The sequence below is a fragment of the Hipposideros armiger genome, unplaced genomic scaffold (assembly GCF_001890085.2).
Source record: "Hipposideros armiger isolate ML-2016 unplaced genomic scaffold, ASM189008v1 scaffold_37, whole genome shotgun sequence".
NCBI lineage: Eukaryota > Metazoa > Chordata > Mammalia > Chiroptera > Hipposideridae > Hipposideros > Hipposideros armiger.
The window spans coordinates 353,612-374,013 of NW_017731387.1; the positions used below are offsets into that span (position 1 = coordinate 353,612).

Below are 20,402 nucleotides of genomic sequence, written 5' to 3' on the forward strand. Positions count from 1 at the left end.
AAGCAACGTCCTCCACAACTAGACTGAAGAACAAAACGACAGCAACTTGTCTGTTCCCCTTCCCCCAATTCCCCAATAAAAATCTTTAAAATAAAAAGTTATTACTGTTTATGAAGATGTTAAATTTAATATGATATCTATATTGTTTTATTTAATGTATATATGTTAAGGCTCTAGTTTAAATACTTTAAATATATTATTTGTGTATTTATATATTCATTCATGCCTAAATACACATGCATATAAATTATGTATATTTATAAATTTTATACAGTAGATAGTTATGTGACTAATGTACAAAAGAGGAAAATTAGAATTTGAGTCTTTTTTTCTGTAGAAGAATTCAGTTATTATGTGCCCAAATTAGTAGAGGTTCCTTTTTTCCACCAAAATATTTGTTAATTCTCAGTGTTTTCTAACATAGTCTTAAATCATTTTGAAAAAATTCCTTCATACTTTTGAAAAAATTTACTTCCTAATACCATTGTTGTCTATAGCTATGCTTTTACAATGTTGCCTGTAAATATTTCTTGTCTTTGGATACTTATAAGTTAATACTCATTTACTCTAACAACTATTCTTAATTTTGTTTTTTCTCTGCTTAGGTCTCAGATTCAGAATAATGCCTAAACTCTCACCAGGCCTCCCAAAATGGCCACTGGGGAAAAAAAGAGTTGTTCCTTTACTCTGCACATGAAAGGTCAAGAAACATAATTAGATTTTTCCATAATGCCTGAAATTAAAAAGAAAAATTATTATGAGAAATCGTTGTTTACAAAACTTAGGGGAAAACTGACAATGCAAAAAGCCAGGTAAATTATACATAAACAAAATGTGTTAATAAAAATACCTTTCAATGATTATAGTATACTTTTCAAGTTAAAAGAAGCCAGCCTATCAAAATATTTTGTTTTCAGGATTCTAGATTCAAAAATCCTTTGTTTTTGTTCATGAAAGGCCTGACTGAACAAGGCTGCGGAGTGCTGACTCTTCAGAGGTTTACTACTTGTTTAATTAAGTCTTTCATTAGATCCTGTACCCAAAGTGCACCCATTTTGTCGAACGGTAGTAAAACATATGAAAGCTTCAGTTGACTGTTCTAGGGTCTCCGCTGAAACTAATTGTTCCCCAAACCATGCAGATGTTTTTACTGACAAACACTCAACATTTCTCGATTTCCGGTGGTGCGGAACAGAGTGGTCAACGGCCTGCAGTGCCCCATGCCCAAGTTTTATTGTGACTACTGCGATACATACCCCACCCATGACTCTCCATCTGTGCGAAAGATACACTGCAGTGATAGGAACCACAGAGAATGTGAAAGGCGACTGTCAGAAATGGATGGAGGGCCGGCCGAGTGGCACGATGGTTAAGAACTGGCTTGGGACGCCAGAGGGCCCTGGTTCGGATCCCACATATGAGGGCCAGTGACACTGCCCTCCACAGCTAAGATGCTGAAAGACAGCTCGACCTGGAGCTGGGCTGCTGTGAGTCGCCAGCGATGGCATAGGCTGCAGCCCCTGTGGCAGTGGGTTGCCATGGGCTACCGTGTGTAGCCAGCAGTCAGCGTGAGTGGCCAGCAGCCGCCGTGAGGGGCCGTCCAGAAGCCCGCGGCTGATCTGCCTCGCCCGGGAAGAGCTCAATGATGGTGCCAACTTGGGCCAGTGAAGCAACGTCCTCCACAACTAGACTGAAGGACAAAAACGACAGCAACTTGTCTGTTCCCCTTCCCCCAATTCCCCAGCACTGTTCCCATCCCCCCAGTTCCCCAATAAAAATCTTAAAAAAAAAAAAAAGTAATGGATGGAAGAGCGGGCTCAGAGCCTGACTGACAAAACAACCGTAGCATTTCAGCAAGGAACGATACCTCCTACTCCAGTCTCTGCTCCTCCTCCCGCGGGGGGCAATGATCCCACCTCCCCCCAGTCTCCCGGGTCCTCCTCGCCCTGGTATGATGCCAGCACCCCACATGGGGGGCCCTCCCATGATGCCAGTGATGGGCCCTCCTCCTCCTGAGATGATGCCTGTGGGACCTGATCCTGGAATGAGGCCCCCTATGGGAGGCCACATGCCAATGGTGCCGGGGGCCCCCAGTGATGAGACCTCCCGCCCGTCCCATGATGGTGCCCACTTGGCCAGGAATGACTCGACCAGACAAATAAGGAAAGAGGAGAGCCTCTTTCTATCAGTTTTATAGAACTTGTTCTGTTTCACCAGGAGATCCTGGTGGTGTGACTCTGGGTGTTTTCTAACAGCAGGACAAGAAAAACTCGCTCCCCCTTCCTATCAAAGAGAATAGTTTGGGAAGGGAGTAATGGGACAAAAAACAAAGCAATTTTCATCTGTACTGTGAAATGTGAAAATAAAATTCTCAACTTTTAATTAAAAAAAAACAAAACAACAAAAAACTCAACATTTCTCAGCTAGCTGCCTAACCTCCTATAAAATACTGTTATTTCCCTAACACACTACTGTCCATGACCACAACACTAAACCCAGTCACCCTCATGCCCTTACCAAAAAGGATAACCCCATCATTGATTACCTCCTTAGGAAACCAGCCATAATACAGCAGGTCCTCAAGTGACTTCGTTTCCTTCAGGGTCTTTCGGTTATAAGGTTGGTGAGACCAAAAAAAAAAAAAAAAAAAAAGAATTTCAGCCAGGGACACCGTCTGGGTGGAGTGTGTACTTCCATGTCTGCCTGGGTTTCCTCGCACAGCCCAAAGATGTGCGTGCAGGTGAGGGTCACTGGCCTGTCTCACTTGTCCCGGTCGGCGTGAGTGTGGGTGTGAATGAAACACACGTGAGACATACATGTATTTAAGAAACATGAACCCAAACAAGGAAGGTAATGCTTTTCCACCCCCTTGATTCCACTTGAGGGTCATGGGTGGCGGGAGCGGCTGCCGGCAGCTAACTCTGGGTACAGGGTGGGACCCCGTAACTCTGGGTACAGGGTGGGACCCTGTAACTCTGGGTACAGGGTGGGTCCCACCGAACCTGGACAGGCAGCCTTCTATCCCAGGGTTCCTCCCCACGTACACCCAACCCACACTCACACTGGGACAACGTAGAGTCATCAGCGAATTTCTCCCCACCCCTTTGGGACATGGGAGGAAACCAGAGTCCCCAGATTCCGTGGGGAAAAACTCATGCAGAAATGGGACTGGCTGCAAATTTCACGATGGCCAGATTGGACTCCATTTTTTTTGTTGTTCTCTCCCTCATCAACCTTGTAAGGAAACAACGCTGAAAAAAAAATGTTGAGGACCTGCTGTATATTGAATTTATATCAGTTTCTAGGACAGCAAGTACTCCCTTGAACCTTCTGGATGACAAAAAAAAAATCAAAAATACAAAAAATCAAGAATTCCAAAAGTTCTGATTCCCACAGTTTGGAGTTCGCGTTCTCTAAACTTCAAGATCGGCATCTTGAAACAGAACCGTTTACATGTAGCCCTCGGAGGTCTGCGGGGAGCAGGGCTCAGGACTGAAAAAGCCATCACGTAAGGAATCGGGGGGGGGGGGGGGGAAGGTCCCACATGTACGGCATTTGCAGGATTTGCTGGAGACCCTGACTCCTCACACTAGCTCCATTTTCTCCATCACCCACACGATGCTGTGAGAAGGGACGGAACTGGACCCAAGTCACACAGCGGCTAACGCGCGCGGTGTCCGGGACTGATCGCCGCGGGACTCGGGTCTCTTCCAGCACGCGAGTCAACCTCACACCGAGAACAGCCCCACGCCGCGCGCTCTCCAAAGGGGCTTAAGCACTGCGACCCCGGGGCCATTGGCTAAGCCTGGCCCGACCTAAGCGGGAAGGTAACCCTGGGGCGTTGGGCACAGCTTTCGCCAAGCGCGCGCTCTAGGAACGGAAACGCGGAGCCCCCAGCGCAGGTGCGCGCGCACCTGTCGCTCGCCATGCGCGTGGCGGGAGAGGGGGCGGGGACGCGAGCCTCGCTCCGCGCGCGTGCGCCCGGCGATGTTGTCCCCCCCCCTCCCGTACGTGCGTCCTACGTGGGCTCCGTGTCCCTGCGCTCCGAGGTTCGGGCCGGGAGCCGGGCGCGTGCCGACTGGGAGTCTGGGAGGGGCGTTTTCCGGGGCGGTGGCGACGCCCCCTGGCGGCGGCCGCGCGGCGCTGGAGGCACGCAGTCAGGCGTTCTCCGCGGGCAGCCGGCGGTGGGGCCTTGCCTCCTAGCGCGGGGTCCTCGGCGGCCTGGGTGGCTACTGCCCCTGCTGCTGGCACAGGCGAGGGCGGCTGCGAGTGCGGCTGCAGTTGGTTGGCGGCGGCGGCGGCGGCGGCGGCGGAGGAGGAGAAGGCGAGCGAGGCGACGGGGGAAGGAGGAGGCAGGCGCGGCGGCGGCGGCGGCGGCGGCGCCCGGGGCCGGCGGCGGAGAGGGGGGTGAAGATGGCGGACGTGCTCAGTGTCCTGCGACAGTACAACATCCAGAAGAAGGAGATTGTGGTGAAGGGAGACGAAGTGATCTTCGGCGAGTTCTCCTGGCCCAAGAACGTGAAGACCAACTATGTGGTTTGGGGGTGAGTGCGGCCGGGCTGTGGCCGGGCGGAGTCGGGCGCCCCCAGGCGACCCCTTCCCGGGCCCCTCCCCCCCGTTCCCTTTGGGGATGGGGCTCACGGGGGCTCGGGGAAAAGTTTTTCTCTGGGGCAGAAGTTCCACTTGTAGGTAAGGAGGGAGAGGTGGGAGCTGCGTCTGGAGCGGTCCATCCCTGGAAGTCTTGGGGGAGCTAAAGGGAAGAGGTGCCGCGGCGGCTTCTGACTTCCCCAGCTCGTGTTGACCCCCGATGTGGCTGGAGCGCCAGCGGCGCGCATAGGTGCATCAAGCAGGAGCGCACCGTCCGCTCCCGGGGACGCCTCTTTTTATTCAGGTTTTTTTTTTTGTGTGTCACCCCTGCCCCTCCCTCCCCCACCTCCCGGTCCGAGGCTGCCCTGTGTTGCTAACTATCTCCGCTGCCCCTTGCCACTCCTGCTCTGTTTCTTCTCCTTTCGCGATTCCCTCAAGGAGAGAGCAGGGAGCCAACGGCATGGAGTTGGGACGGGAAAGAGAGGTGGTCACTTTGCAAAGAGCCATCCAAATGGGGTTGGAAGTGAAGGCAGGCGTTTCCGCCAGGGACAAAGTTACCGGCGAGGTAGAGGGAGGTTTACGAGTTCCGAGTTAGACACGGACGGGTGTGTGTGTGTGTGTGTGTGTGGTTTTGGGAAATGTGGTTTAAAGAGAGGTGTGTTGGGGACATCGATCCACGTGGGGTGTCCTGAGTTGAAGTCGCTGAGAACAGATCTAGAGAGAGAGAGGTCTGCGAATCGTTTGGGCCTTTTGAGCGCTGTGTCTCTCGTTGGTGGTGGTTCATTGGGATCATGAGAACCTTGGGTTGGAACTTCCTTCCATCCGTGTGTTGTGTGATTGAATGGAAGTAGTGGGCTTTATGAAGAAGAGCTGATGGAAATCTAGGGGGAAATCTCGCTGGTCGTTTTCGTTTTTTTTTTTTTTTTTTTTTTTGGCTCGAGGGATTGTGATTTAATTAGCTTCATGGAATGTTAAGAAGTGACATCATTCTATTTTCCTGTGTTTCGTCCGTTCAAAACAATCTGAGACTGAATTACATTTGGAGTTTTAACTGTTTTTTTTTTTGTTTTTGTGTTTTTAACGGTTAAGGCGTTGGGCGGTTCAATCTGAGAAATAGGAGAATTCTTAGGACTCTGGTCCCTCCTCAGAGGAGGTTAACATCATCAGGATAGAGGAGATGAAACCTGCGCTAGGTCTTAGGAAGAGAGCAGTCACTTCTAGCTTGGGGGTATTAGGAAAGATTTCATAGAAGTATATTTGGCATGTAGACATGCTACACATTTTTCTTGAATAAATGAATGAACAGAGGAATAAGCTTTAAAGAATGGGTGGGAATTCTGAAGGTGAAATAGTGGATTAGGTCTTTCAGGATGAGAGAGCTGTGTTCCTAAAAGGCGTGAATGCTGGAAAGGAAATGTTTTGAGAGCTGTTTAGTGGACCCAGTAGTGAAAAAGGAGTGCTTAGAATAGTAGATATCAAACTTTTACAACAGTGAATCACACCAATAAGTATATTTTCATTTATTATTAATCTGTGTGCATGTGTAAATATGTACATATTCATAACATTGAACAATATGCCCTTATTGCATGCAGTATGTTGAGTTTATTTTGTTTTTCTATATCATTAAAACCCCATGGTTGTTACCCATGTTTTTTATCTCATAGTACAATAACTGACAACGATGTGTGGTTTGAAATATATAGATTTAGAGGAACAGTGGAGATAGAGGCTAGAAAATAAGGTTCGGGGCTGATTATACTGGGCCATGTTCAAGTGAATTCAAATGCTTTGACATTGCTCGATGGGGAGAATGTTGTAGGAAGGGTGGGATTGGACATTAACATTTTTTGAGCAAGTAGTAGTATATTATGTTCTTGTCTTAAGAACTTGCACCCCTAGTCTACATTGTTTTATCACAGGTAGAATTCATTTTGGTTTTACATCACTGGTTTAATTTGAAGGATGTCATAAGACTTATACCTCAGCAATTCATTGTTGTGTTTACTCTAAGATCATTACTTAGGAGACATAGGATACATTTCTTGTAAGTTTAGCACCAGTAACAGTTGTGCTGCTTTTAATCAGTTTGTTCTTTTATGAATCCTCTCCAGTGTGTTACTGATTAGGTTTCTCTGTTGACAAAGCCCAGAACGTAATTTGGGCCAAATATTAAAAAGTGTATATAGTATCTTAGAGTATGGATGTTGTATGCTTGCTTTCTTGCTTTTTTGCCATTGTCTACCATTGTGTTCCTTTTGCCCTACCACTTAATGACAATTCCACTTACTGGATTTCATGCTTTGTATTTTTGTTAGCCATGTTAAATCTATTGTTGTGTAGCAAAGTGGATATAGGCAAATTAATACACATGATTAAGCCTAAGGAGTTGAAACAGAATTGTGAGTAAAACTCTTGCTATGATTCTTTCAGGACTGGAAAGGAAGGCCAGCCCAGAGAATACTACACATTGGATTCTATTTTATTTTTACTTAATAATGTGCACCTTTCTCATCCTGTTTATGTCCGACGTGCAGCCGTAAGTAGACTTCATTTTAAAACTTTATTGATTTGATTGGTGGTAGGTATCATTTGGCATGGAAAATGTCCCTCATGGGTTTCAAATAAAAAAAATGAGAGGTTTGTATGAAAGCTTCCTGGAGGGTTGTGATTAGATTATTGTGATTTACGCATATTTTTTAATATGTAAAATGTGGGCAATGTTTACAACAACAGACGTTTTAAAGACATTGTAGGGATGTTTTAAAAAATTTGTGAGTCTGTGGATGGACCCTGAAATTCAGAACTCTGATTTAATCTCAGAACTTTTTTGACATCAGGAACAGTAAAGATCAACAACTTTTTAAAATTAATTTTTCATCAACAAACTTTTTTCAGATTTTATTGATAAATTTGTTTTCAGTTTTGCCTACTTTCTACACCTCAGTGTTTGAACACTGCTTTTCTGAACAAGAAATACATGTTTAGTGTCAAATATGTATTGAAAGAAATAATATATAAAGTGAAACAATTTGGAATCTGGGGAAATAGTGGGATAACACAGCGGCATTTCTGTAGAGCTGTGTTAACTCGGATCTTAAAAACTGAAGTAGGCAGTAACTAGAATGTTTTGTTGAGTGTATCCATTCATTTTGGGGTAATAAAGGTGGGCCAGATACTGGATTTAGATGTAGAGACTCTGTTCTTGGGGAATGGGTGTAGCACAAACTGACACTGTGGTCGTTACTGTGGCCCTCAGGACCCTTGGTCACACTCTTTCATTTTTCTTAACTACTTGTGAAAGATCGAAAGGGCAGGGCTCTAAAATTCTAGGTTCTACAGTTTTATTTTCCTAACCCCTTTTTGTTACTTGCTCTTTCCTTGGAGCAGACCATTTCGGAAATGCGTTTGCCTGACCCATAGCTCCTCGCTTGGTTGAATGGACTCACATCTTTTTCAGTTGGCTGTGATGTGTGTATAATTCATTAGTGACCAAATCCTGAAGTATGTTCTCAGACTTAGAAACAGTAGTTTAAGGAAAATTAATCCAAATCTTTTAAGTGTTTATGATATCCTTGTAGACGAGTGCACAGAAAAACCTGTGGGCTCTTAAATGTCTAGATTTATAAGCATAAATTACAGTTTAGCCTACTCTTTTTCAAAAACATATTAATTTTAAGTGATTAAATACAGTTCATCTCTTATCATTGAGGACCATGTATAGAACGTTTGGTGCAGTGACGTTAAATCAGTATTCAGTATAAGGTTGTTAGCTAGGACTTCTAAGGTTTCTTGTTACTTCATTGTTGCTTATGTAAACTGACCAAAAGGATTTTCACTAGGTATTCCTGCAGCCGCTAGTTTATCCTGTACTCTATGTTATAGAGTTATAATGTAAACAAACAGTTATAGTGTAAACTGTTTGTTTATATTATAAAAACGATACGGAAAGTTATAATTACAGAATTCACTGAATTCATGGCCCAAAGATGACTTGGTGCCTAAAGTATGGTTTTGTTTTGCTCACCTCTTTACAAATTGCTAATATAGGAATTTAAAGGAAAATTATCTTTTTTAACAAAGTATATACATTTTTCCAGATTTAGCTTTTTAACCTTATAGAATTTATACACACTTGAGGATAAAAAATAAATATGCACTGTAGAAAGGAAACAACCACCGTTAGCATTTCCCTGTATAATGTAAAATTTCCCCCATGCCAATCAACACATACTTATTGTTAATGATAAAAATTTAGTTTTAGTGGCTAAGTTTATTAGTATATTTTGAGGAGATCTGGTCTGGGTGTGAGAAAAGAAAGCACTTTGGAAACATTGCATAAAATGAGCAAGCAATGGGACTGAAAAGATATTTGCCCTCAACGCGCAAACCATCACGAGTAAAAGGAAAAATTAAATACTTACAGTAAGCGATGGGAACAAATAAGACTCAAATTGATATTTTGAAGAGGGAAAGGGGCATTGTTTCATTTCTAATAACTATCTTTTGCATATCTTATTTGAGTTTCGAGAGTAACCTAATCAAAAATTAATATGCTTAATATTTTTCAAGATTTTTATTAGGTTCTTTTAACCTACTCATTTCCTAAAAATGCAGTTCTAAATAATGTTATGAAGATATGTTGGAGTAAAATGCAAACATTACATGATGTTCATCTTGACCAAGTTCCTTATAGTTGTTTTTGGTTTGGTATCTAATTTAAAATTTTTATTTTAGACTGAAAATATTCCTGTGGTTAGGAGACCTGACCGAAAAGATCTACTTGGGTATCTCAATGGTGAAACATGTGAGTCATTCTAAAATTGCTCTCATTCCTGTTTTTGTTTTTTAGAGGCTTAAAACAATAGAATTTATTATTTCACAGTTTTGGTAGGTCAGAAGTCCAAGCCATGGCATAGCTGGGTTCTCTGTTCAGAGTGTCACAGGTTGAAATCAGGATGTTGGAGTCCTCTTCGAAGTTCCTCCCGGTTGTTGGCAGAGCTCAGCTGCTTGCAGATATAGCACTGTCTCCAGTTTTTTGCTGGCTATGGAATGGGGTTTGTTCTCCTCAACTAAAAGTTGCCCACTTCTTTGTCATCTGTCTTCCTCCATCTTCAAAACCAGCCATGGAGAATTTTCTCGTGCTTTGAATCCTGAAATTGTTCTCACTCTTAAGTGGATATTGTGTCCCCCCCGCCCTCCGTCCCTCAATCCCCTCCTCCCATGAAATATGCAATGGGTAAAAGAATTTGTATCCCCAGTAAAAAATTGACCTACCTGCGGCTGTGTCCATGTGCTCTCTTTTCTTTCGTGTTAAGTGGGTGCGCAGTCTTTGCTCCTAAGGCCAGTCGCCTATCTCCTTTCACACTTTCAAAGACTGTGCCTTGGAAAATTGTTGATTTTCTCTTGCTCCATCATTTTTTTTTTCTTCTGCATCATTCCCTTTAGAGATACATACAGCAAGAGCTCTTATTTAAGAAAACATTTTGACCCCACATTCTTTGCGTGGTATCACTGCTGCTTCTTTACCTCTGCTTCCCTCTTGACTCCTCTGCAGCCTGGCTTTCTTCCTCACATACCACTGAAATTGCCCTATGAGGTCTACACTGGCTTGGGGATTGCATACCCTGGGTCTTTTAGCCACAGCTGTATTGACCTCTTAGCAGCACTTGATTCTGTTGACTGCTCCCTCCTGGGGAGCCTTTTCTTCGCTTGCCATTTAGGGCACCAGGCTCTTGAGTTGTCTTTCTACTCGCTGTCCGTCCCCCCCACCCCCATTTTATTTCGCGTACTTTCTTACCTCTAATGCTGACCTATTCCTGAGCTCCAGGCTTATGAATTCACTCTCAGCATCTTCCCTTGGATATTTTACAGCCATCTGGAATGTAACATATCTGAAAGTAGAGTGCGGATTCTCCTTCTGCTCTCTTGGAAACAAAACTAAAACAGCAAGTCTATTCATTGGTGTTCCCATCTCAGTGAACGGGATCCCATTCATGTAGCTGCTTAGGCCAGAAACCCTGGAGAAATCTTTGCTTTCTCTCCTCTTACATCTCACATCTATCCCATCTTTAAAATTCTGACAACTCCTGGGCCGGCTGAGTGGCTCAGTTGGTTGAGAACTCACTCAGGAGTGCGAGCTCTGGGTGGCAGGGTCGCCGGTTCGATTCCTGGCCTGAGTTGAGCTGCCAACAGGTGGCAGGATGGCTCACCTAAGATGAAAAAAAAAATTCTGACAACTCCTTACCATTTTCCTCCCAGCCTGCTCCAGGCTTCCTCTACTGTGTGGCCTTCTCACATGTCCCCACTCCACCCTTTATTTTCTATGGCACAGTCTCCGCCTACCATTAGTAACCTGGTTTTGAAAAAGCATGTAAACTGGATTGTGTCACTCACCTGCTCAGGGCCACCCTGTGCTTCCGTCACACTTAGAATAAAGCTCCTACCTCTCATCCTGACCTGAATGGTCTTGCTTCTCAAACCTCTGACCAAGTCTTCTACCAGCCTTCCTTTGCTCCACAGCAGTACAGTGTTGTTGGTGCTTTTAATGGTTCTAACCCTCAGATCCTTTGCAATTGCTGTTCTCTCTGTTTGTTTCTCTACAGTGGTACATGGCTCAACTTCTCACCACCTCATTCAGCTCTCTGCAGATGGTGTTCTGTCCGAGAACTTAGCTGACCGTTCTAAAAAACAGCATCACTTTCCCTCATACTCCTGTCTGGGTCTAGTACCATCGGATTTACTTGTTATCAAGTCCCTTATGTTGACCTAAAATTCCATATTTATTTGTTGACTTATAGATTGCCTGCCTCCCCGACTAGAGGGTAAACTAAGGGGGCAGACAGTTGTTAAAGACCTATCATTGATTGGCTTACGAGATGCTTACCTGAGTCTGAGCAGTTATTAATAAATACAATGTAGCTATAAAAAGAGTTAGAAAAGACTTTATGTACTGATATGGAGGGATGTTGGAGATACACTGGTAAAAAAAGAAGGCTCAGAACAGTGTACATAGTTTACTATCCTTTGTGTAAATAGGAGGAGGAATAAAAGTATAGTTTTGTAGTTCTTGTATCTACAGAAAGAAACTCTGGAGAGAGATGTAAGACTGTAACAGTCACTACATAAGGTGGTGGGAACAAGGTGGGTGGGGACAGGGACGGACAGCCTGTGTTATCTTTCCGTTATTTTGAACCATTCAGAAATTAAATGATTTAATTTAAAAAATAATTTAAAATTTAAATCCAATTATGAATAAAAATTGTATTTTAAAGTGAATGCTAACTTGAAAAGTAACCTTTCCTTCATACATATACACATATGTTTATGTATTTATGTTTTGGTATCCTTTCATGGGCATGTGTATTGGAATATGTTCTTTGAAGTAACCAGTTGATTTTAGTCAGATTATCTCAATAAGTTGTAATCTAAATTCTTGAAAACAGTTATTCGTCCTGGTAGACTTTGTAATGTGCATTGATCTTTTATAATAAAATGCATTTACAAAGCTGCTTAAAAACTCATTTTTTACCTAGGGAAATCACCGTATATAAAGTAATATGTCAGATCTTGAGCATTTCACTTGTAATAATGTCCAGTATATGTGTTCAAAAAAGATCTCACATAAATCTTTTTAAATCTTCAGCAACATCGACAAGTATAGACAGAAGTGCCCCTCTAGAAATAGGTCTTCAGCGATCTACTCAAGGTATGTCTTGTTAAATGTTTATATTGAATTTTCAAAAACCTATCCCAAAACTAGACATTTATTTACTTCTGTTTTTCTTAGTCAAGCGAGCTGCAGATGAAGTTTTAGCAGAAGCAAAGAAACCACGGATTGAGGTAATGGAACTCTATTTTAAAGGTGAATCATATTGTTAACAAAAATTAGGATTGTGCAGCAGTAAGAATTCTTTGCTCGTAGTCGTCCTAGGAACTTTTTTTCTGGAAGAATTGTTGTAGAATAAACAGATGATTAGTAAGTAGCTTGAACTGTTGTAGCTTAAGATCTCTCACGTATAAGCTACATGATGGACAAAGTCCTTTATTTTCCTTATTGATGAAAGTGTTGGACTAGATTGGGGTTAGAAAACTGTTTTTATGAAGAGCCAGACAGTAAATATTTTAGACTTTTTGGGCCATTTAGTGTCTATCCACTATTCTGCTGTTGTGGTGTGAAGGCGGCACAGATGATACGTGAATGAGCAGGTGGGGCTGTGTTCCAGTCAGATTTTACCAGACAGATGGTGGGCCAGCTTTGGCTGTGGGGTTGTAGTTTGCCTAGTCCTGGAATAAGAGAGTGTGGAAGTTTGCTTTACTCTGTGAACTATGAACATGAAGTGCTTATTACACTTACTTTTAAAAATACTGACTCATTAGGTTACATAATTTTTGTAGCATTTTATAGCCAGCAAGTGGAATATTAATATTGGTGAATAAAGATAGTTCATGTGACATAGAAGCCAAAAAGAGATATAGTTAACCTCTGGAGATAAAATTTGTTGATTAGCTAGGGTATACTGCATGAGACAGTTAAACCTTAGGAATTTAGTGATACTATTTATTGAAAGTTATAACAAGCCCCAGATCAGTTACATATCAAACCCTCTGAAAATGGAGGATTATGTACTAGAGGCATATTTAAGTCTGAGAAATGACTAAACTGGCCATATAGCAATTCACAATGTAGGAATAACACTTGTAGTCATCACTAGTGTTAACATGACTAGAAAACATGCGTCTGTGCATTTCACACTTGTATAAAAATCAAATAAATAGTTGTACCTTCTGCCTGCCACAGAAATAGCAAAGCATCCGCGATTACGGATAAGAAAGGGAACTGTTAACGGGACAGGGTTGGTTGGAAAGTACGTAGAGTAGAATCATGGGCAAAATTTGATGCTAAAGTAATGTTTCGCATACTTTGAGACCCGGGCCTGATGTAGTTTAGGTAGCGACAATGGCGGTTAGCTCACTGTTACTGCTCTGTGCTAGGTGATATTCCGTGTACTTTGTGTGTGTTAACTCACAAACCCTTACCATAAGCCCCTGAAGTTGGCAGTGCTGGGCATGTCGTCCACCAGCAAACGGGCCCAGGGAGAATAAGTGACGTGTGAGGCTCGCAGAACCAGGTAGCCAGTTGTTCCACTATACCGGGTACACATGTTGTGGCAGGAAAACTGAAATTTTCCCCAGCTCTCTGTGAAAGGAGATTGTGACCCACTGCACAAAATGGGTGAATTTAAACGGACCATTTATTGGGAAAACCCTCAAATTCACAGTTTAATTATTGAACAAGCTTAATTATTGAAAAAATTGAACATGTCATAAATGTTAATTTGCTAGGATTCCAATAATTTGAAAAACCAGCAGGAAACAGCATAAATAATAAAATTCTTTCCAGAACATTTACAGAGTTAGTTACTTAAACAGTCATGTTACGTAAACTGTTTCCAGTTCAGCAGATACATATTGAGAATGTGTAAGACACTACGTTAGGAGGGAGAAAGAAACCTTGAGGGTAGGGATTCTGATCTGATTAAAATCTAGGCTGCAGTTATTAAAATCAGCAGCTTGTTAAGGAACTTGAGAAATATGTGTTACACCTTTATTACAAATGACAGACATGTATCGCAGTTTCTAAAATATTATCCTTGTATTTATGTCAGTGGTATGTTTTGTTTTAAGAATTTTACATGATAGATTAATGTTAGAGCATGAATTGAAGCACAGCATCTTTTTAGACTTCTCGAAGGTATGGATGATACTTTTTATACAGTTTCTTACTCCATTAGTCAGACATTGACTGGTCCTCAGTGTTCTCGCTTTTAAATGTTGCAGTTAAACTAGATCAGAGTTACTAAGATTTGTTGTTAAGTAACCAAACACTTTTGAGCCTGAATTTTACCTGAAATTCTAATTTGTCAATTAGGTAAAAAGCTGAGTTACCGAGGTTGAATTCAGACAAAAGTGACCCATGGGACCCTTTGTAGGGAACATGCTTTGTAGAAAACCATTCAGTTTCACGTCTGGTGTTTGGATCTGTGCTGATGGATTCAGGGCCTGGGCAACAGATGAAAAAATCTAGATCCAAAACGAAATTTTTGACTGTGGTGAAGGTTTTTCATAAAATTTGGTTAGAAACTTCCCAGAAGAGTAGGAATTTATTTGTTGTATGATAGCTTTTTGAATAAAGGTAGCTATGCTATGTTTTGGGAAGACCACTTAATCATAAAGTTACTGAAGTTTTTGGGTAAGCTTTCAGTCAGTTCTATTTTTATGTGATCCAACATATAATTATTATTGTCTTTATGTAACTAAAAGTAATCTTCAAGTTGACGTAAGGCCAGTGGTGCCTGGAACTTTATTATTTATTTATTTATATTTTTAGCTGAGCCATCCTGCCACCTGTTGGCAGCTCAGCTCGGGCTGGCAATCGAACCGGGGACTCTGTTGCCCAGAGTTCGCACTCTTGAGCGAGCTCTTAACCAACTGAGCCACTCGGCCGGCCCTGGAACTTTAGAGGCGGGGATTTATGCAAGGGAAAGTTACACGTAGTGTGTTTTTTGTTCTAAATATTAAATAAAAATTGAAGGTATTTTCTAATCTGTGATTGTTTTCAGGATGAAGAGTGTGTGCGCCTGGATAAAGAGAGATTGGCTGCTCGCTTGGAGGGCCACAAAGAAGGGATTGTACAGACTGAACAGATTCGGTAAGAATTTCATTAGTAGAAAGTAGGCAGTTTAGGTGTATGGAAATGCATGTGGAAAATGGGATATTGATGTGCTCTCTGCATGTATCTCTTGCATTCATTATGTGCCTCTGTGCCCTGAGTTCCAAAGATGATGTGTGTGTGTGTACGCCATTGTGCTAATTTGGCTTTCTGGAAAGCTTGATTCTGTTACTGTGTTGATCTTTTTAAAAATTACTCCATAATCCAAGCCACTCACTCATGTAAGGAAAGTTCATCTCTTGTTGATTTATGCTAGAGGCCAGCAAAGTTGTTCTGTAAAGTGCCACATAGTCAATATTTTGGCTCTGCAGGTCATGTCTTTTTGCAACTATTCAACTGTATGGTAGTGAAACGGCCGTACTCATAGACTGCTTTTGTTCGTAAATGAATGGGCATGGCTGGTTTTGGCCTGTGGTCTTATTTTGTTGCCCCTGACTTTTACTATAATTAGAATCACTTCATAATTTTTCCTTGGCACAATATCATGTTTTTGGAAGTTTAACTTAAAAAATTAATGCAGATTTAGAAAGATAATTGATGTACAATAAACTGCATATATTTAAAGTGTATAAGTTGATAAATTTTCATGTATGTATGCATCTGTGAAACCATCATCATAATTAAGATAATGAGTATAATGTCAGCCCCATAAAGTTATAAAGTTCCTTTATAATTCCGTGCTCTACCTAGCCCCATACCTTTCCAGTGACATGCTGTTACTATAGGTAGTTTTTTTCCCCTAGAGTTAGATAAATGGAGTTATATAGTATGTTCCATTTTTTTGGTCTGGCTTCTTTCATTTAGTGTAATTCTGAGATTCATCCATGTTGTTGGATGTATCAGTAGATCATTCCTTTTTATTGCTGAGCATTATTGCATTGGATGTAACACATGGATGTAACACAGTTTGTTTTCCCGGTCACCGGTTGCTGTTTTTGTCTATTACAACTAAAGCTATGAACACCTGTGTACAACTTTTTGCATGGACATATGTTTTCATTTCTCTTGAGTAAATACCTAGGTGAGCATTGATTGGATCATAAAGTATTGTAGATTTAACTTTTTAAGAAATTGTTAAACTGTTTTTCAAAGTGGTTCCACTATTTTACATTTCTACCAGCAGTGTATAAAAGTTCTAGTTTCTTTACATTCTTGCCGACACTTGGTATAGTCAGGCTTTTTAATTTTCTAAAATTAAAAGATGTTGTGAGCATCTTTTCATGTGCTTACTTGCCATCCTGTATCTTTGGTGAAGTGTCATTTTTATCCTTTTTTTTACTGGATTGTTTTCTTATTACTGAGTTATGAAAGTTTGTTTCATGTTCTGGATATAGTCCTTTTTCAGACACATGCTTTGCAAACATTTTTCCCAGTCCGACTTGTCTTTTCATTCTCCTAGCTGCTTTTTGAAGAGCTGAATGTTTTAATTTTTATGAAGTCTAATTCATCAGTGTGTTCTTTTGTGAACTGTGTTTTGGTGTTGTATATACAAAATCTTTGCCTGGGCAAGGTCAACAAAAATTGTTTCCTGTATTTTCTTGTAGAAGTTTTTATTTCTACATAGAAATAAAAGACGGTTTTACTTTTAAGTCTGTTATTTTAACTTTTAAGTCTGTCAGTTAACAGACTTAAGTCTGTCAGTTAACTTTTTTGTATGTGATATGTGGTGTGGGTAAAAATGCACTTTTTTTTTTAATAAGGACTGAAGTTCAATACTGTGCATATGGAGGGCCAGTTGTTGCAGCACTGTTGCTCTCCAGTGAATTGTGTTTGCACTTGGGTGAGAAGCCAGTTGTTCCTTCATGTGTAGGCCTGTTTCTGGACCTATTCTGTACCATTGATCTGTTTGTCTTTTTGGTGATGCCACACTGTTTATATTACTCCGTAATAAGTTTTGAAATCAGGTAGTGTTAGCTCTGTTCTTCCATTTCAAGGATGTTTTTGGCCGTCTGAGTGGCACGTTGGTTAAAAGCTGGCTTGGGACGCCAGAGGGCCCCGGTTCAGATCCCACATGAGGGCCAGCGACACTGCCCTCTACAGCTAAGATGGTGAACAACAGCTCAACCTGGAGCTGGGCTGCCGTGAGTCGCCGGCGACGGCGTAGGCTGCAGCCCCTGCTGCAGTGGGTTGCCATGGGCTACCTTGTGTAGCCAGCAGCCCGCGTGAGCAGCCAGCAGCCTCTGAACGGCTGTCCAGAAGCCGGCGACTGATCTGCCTCGCCCGGGAAGAGTGCAATGATGGTGCCAACTTGGACCAGTGAAGCAACGTCCTCCACAACTAGACTGAAGAACAAAAGGACAGCAACTTGTCTGTTCCCCTTCCCGCAATTCCCCAGCGCTGTTCCCGTCCCCCAATTCCCCAATTAAAAAAAAAAAAAAAGATGTTATTTTAGGTCCTTTGCATTTCCATATGAGTTTTGGAATTAATGTGTCAGTTTCTACAAAAACCCTGGCTGGGATTTTGATTGGGATTGCATTGAATCTGTGGAACAGTTTTGGGGAGAATTGACATCTTAAAAATACTGAATCTTCTGACTTATGAATACAGTATAGTTTTTTATTAAAGGAGAAATATTTAGGGTTTCTTCAGTTTCTCTTAACATTTTATAATTTTCAGTGTACTGGGCTTGTATGTCTTCATCGTATTCTTCATAAGTATTTCATACTTTTTGATGCTTTTGTGTTTTTTTAAATTTTTCAATCCTTGATTGTTTATTGCTAGTATAGGAATACAATTGATTTGGGGTATAGACTTTGTATCCTTACATCATGCTAAACTCATTCATTAGCCCTTGTAACTTTTTTGGTAGATTTCAATCATGTTGTCTACACAAAGCACGCCTTCACTTCTTTCTTTCCAAATTGGATGCCTTTTGTTTCTTCCCCTGTTGCACTTCCTAGACTTGTTAACCCGATGTGGAATAGAAGCACTGAGATGAGACCTTCTTGTCTTGTTCCTCATTTTAGGGGAAAACGGTGTTTCACCATATGAGCAAGTTAGCTTAGGGTTTTTTTTTGTTGTTGTTGTTTTTTAATTTTATTGGGCAACGGCCATGGTCATTGGTTACACATTGCTTTCATGCTACAGTGGCATCGTTGACTCTTCTAGGGAGGGTGCAGCTCCCAGTGGCCCATGTGGTGATCAAACTGGCAACCTTGGTATTATCAGTACCACACTCTAACCAGCTGAGCTAACCAGTCACCCAGCTTAGGTTGTTTTGTAGATAACCTTTTAACAGGTTGAGGAAATATCCTTTTTATTCCTAGTTTGCTGAGATTTTATCAGAAAGGAATGTTGGCTTTTGTCAAATGCTTTTTCGGATTCTACTGAAATAATCACAGTTTTTCTTTTTTGTTAATATGGTGAGTTAAGTTAATTTTTTGAATGTTTATCTTCCACGGATAAACTCTGCTTGGTTATTTTACTTGTTATCTATTGCTCCATAACAGGTTTACCCAAAACTTAGTTAACCCAAAGCTTAAATCCACAGCACAGAGTCGTTATCTCACAGTTCCTGTGGGTAGAGTCTTGGGGTGATGTTGGTGGCTTTCCTACTTCGGACTCTCACAATGAATGCTGCATTAGGTGTTCGTAGCACTGTGGCTTCATGTAGATGTGACTCGGGAGGACCTGCTTCCAGGCTCATGGGTGTTGACAAAGTTTAGTTCCTTGCGGGTTCTTAGACACACTTCAGTTCCTCAGCTGTTATTTAGAGGACTCTCTTGGTTCTTTGCCACCTTTGGTTTGTCCATAGACTATTTCACAGTATAGCAGCTTGCTTCGTCAGAGTGAGCAAGCAAGAGGGCAAGAGAGAAGTGAAGCAAGACAAGATAGAAGTTAACAGTTTTTTATAGGCAAACCTTTCGTGACACCCTGTCTCTTGTACAGCATTCCACAAACCCCACAGAGAGGGGATTAAATGTGGGCGTGAATTCCAAGAGGTGGATATCAGTAATAATAATTTCAAGGCCGGTTAAGTGGCGCGTTGCTTAAGAGTTGGCTGGGGACGCCAACTCTGAGTAGTGGGGCCCCGGTTCGGATCCCACATAAGGGCCAGTGACACTGCCCTCTACAGCTAAGATGCTGAACAACAGCTCGACCTGGAGCTGGGCTGCCATGAGTTGCCGGCGATGCATAGGCTGCAGTGGGGCTGGCTGGCAGCTGGTGTACGCTTTCATGAACTGCTGTGAACTGCCATCCAATGGCCGGCGACTGATCTGCCTCACCCGGGAAGAGCACAATGATAATACCAACATGGGCCAGTGAAGCGACGTCCTCCACAACTAGACTGAAGAACCAAAGGACAGCAACTTGTCTGTTCCCCTTCCCTGATTCCCCAGTGCTGTTCCCTCCCCCAATTCCCCAATAAAATCTTAAAAATAATAATTTCAGAATCTGCCTACCACAATTATGATATATTATCCTTTTTGCATATTATTGAATTAGATTTTTAAAGATTTATATAAAATTTTTATACCTGTGTTTATGAGGTCTGTAGTTTTCTTGTAATGTCCTTGTCTTGTTTCATGTCAAGATAATTCTGGTCTCAGAATGAGTTGGAAAATGTTTCCTTCAGTTTCTGGAAGAGTTTGTTTAGGATTGGCATTATTTCCTCCAACATTTGGGAGAATTTACTAATGAAGCCGTCCATTGTATAGTTTTGAGTTATTTTTATATATTTCAGATAAAGCTTTTAATTATAAATTTAATTTCTTTAATAGTTATAAGGCTAGTCTCTATTTATGGAGTGTTTCTTTGAAAGAATTTGTCAATTGACGTCATGTTGTTCATAATATCCTTTTATTATGTCTAGAATCTGTAGTAAAAAAAAGTCCCCTCTTTCATTCTTTAATTTTTTAGAAAAGGGGCTCATTTATTTTAAATTGGGGCTCACTGTTCCAAGTGTATAAAAAAAAATTAGAAAATAACTCCCCAACTCCCTCTTCCATTTATTTATTTTTAAAAAATTTTATTGGGGAACAGCCATGGTCATTGGTTACACATTGCTTTCATGCTAAACGACATAGTTGACTTTTATAAGGAGGGTGCAGCTCCCAGTGGCCCATGCGGGGATCGAACAGGT

At 41.7% G+C, this 20,402-nt stretch overlaps 1 protein-coding gene and 1 pseudogene across 1 annotated transcript in view; both read left to right on the plus strand.

Moving 5' to 3' along the window:
• Positions 1-2,162, plus strand: part of LOC109380518 (U1 small nuclear ribonucleoprotein C-like) — a 37,651-nt pseudogene extending 35,489 nt beyond the window's left edge.
• Positions 2,163-4,340: 2,178 nt separating this feature from the next.
• CDC73 (cell division cycle 73) overlaps positions 4,341-20,402 on the plus strand; it is an 88,220-nt gene continuing 72,158 nt past the window's right edge. The window contains exons 1-6 of the mRNA XM_019638098.1: positions 4,341-4,544; positions 7,021-7,126; positions 9,325-9,394; positions 12,233-12,295; positions 12,377-12,429; positions 15,210-15,298. Coding sequence (XP_019493643.1) covers positions 4,414-4,544; positions 7,021-7,126; positions 9,325-9,394; positions 12,233-12,295; positions 12,377-12,429; positions 15,210-15,298 — 512 coding nt within the window. The 5' untranslated portion in view covers positions 4,341-4,413. The remainder of the gene's footprint in view (positions 4,545-7,020; positions 7,127-9,324; positions 9,395-12,232; positions 12,296-12,376; positions 12,430-15,209; positions 15,299-20,402) is intronic.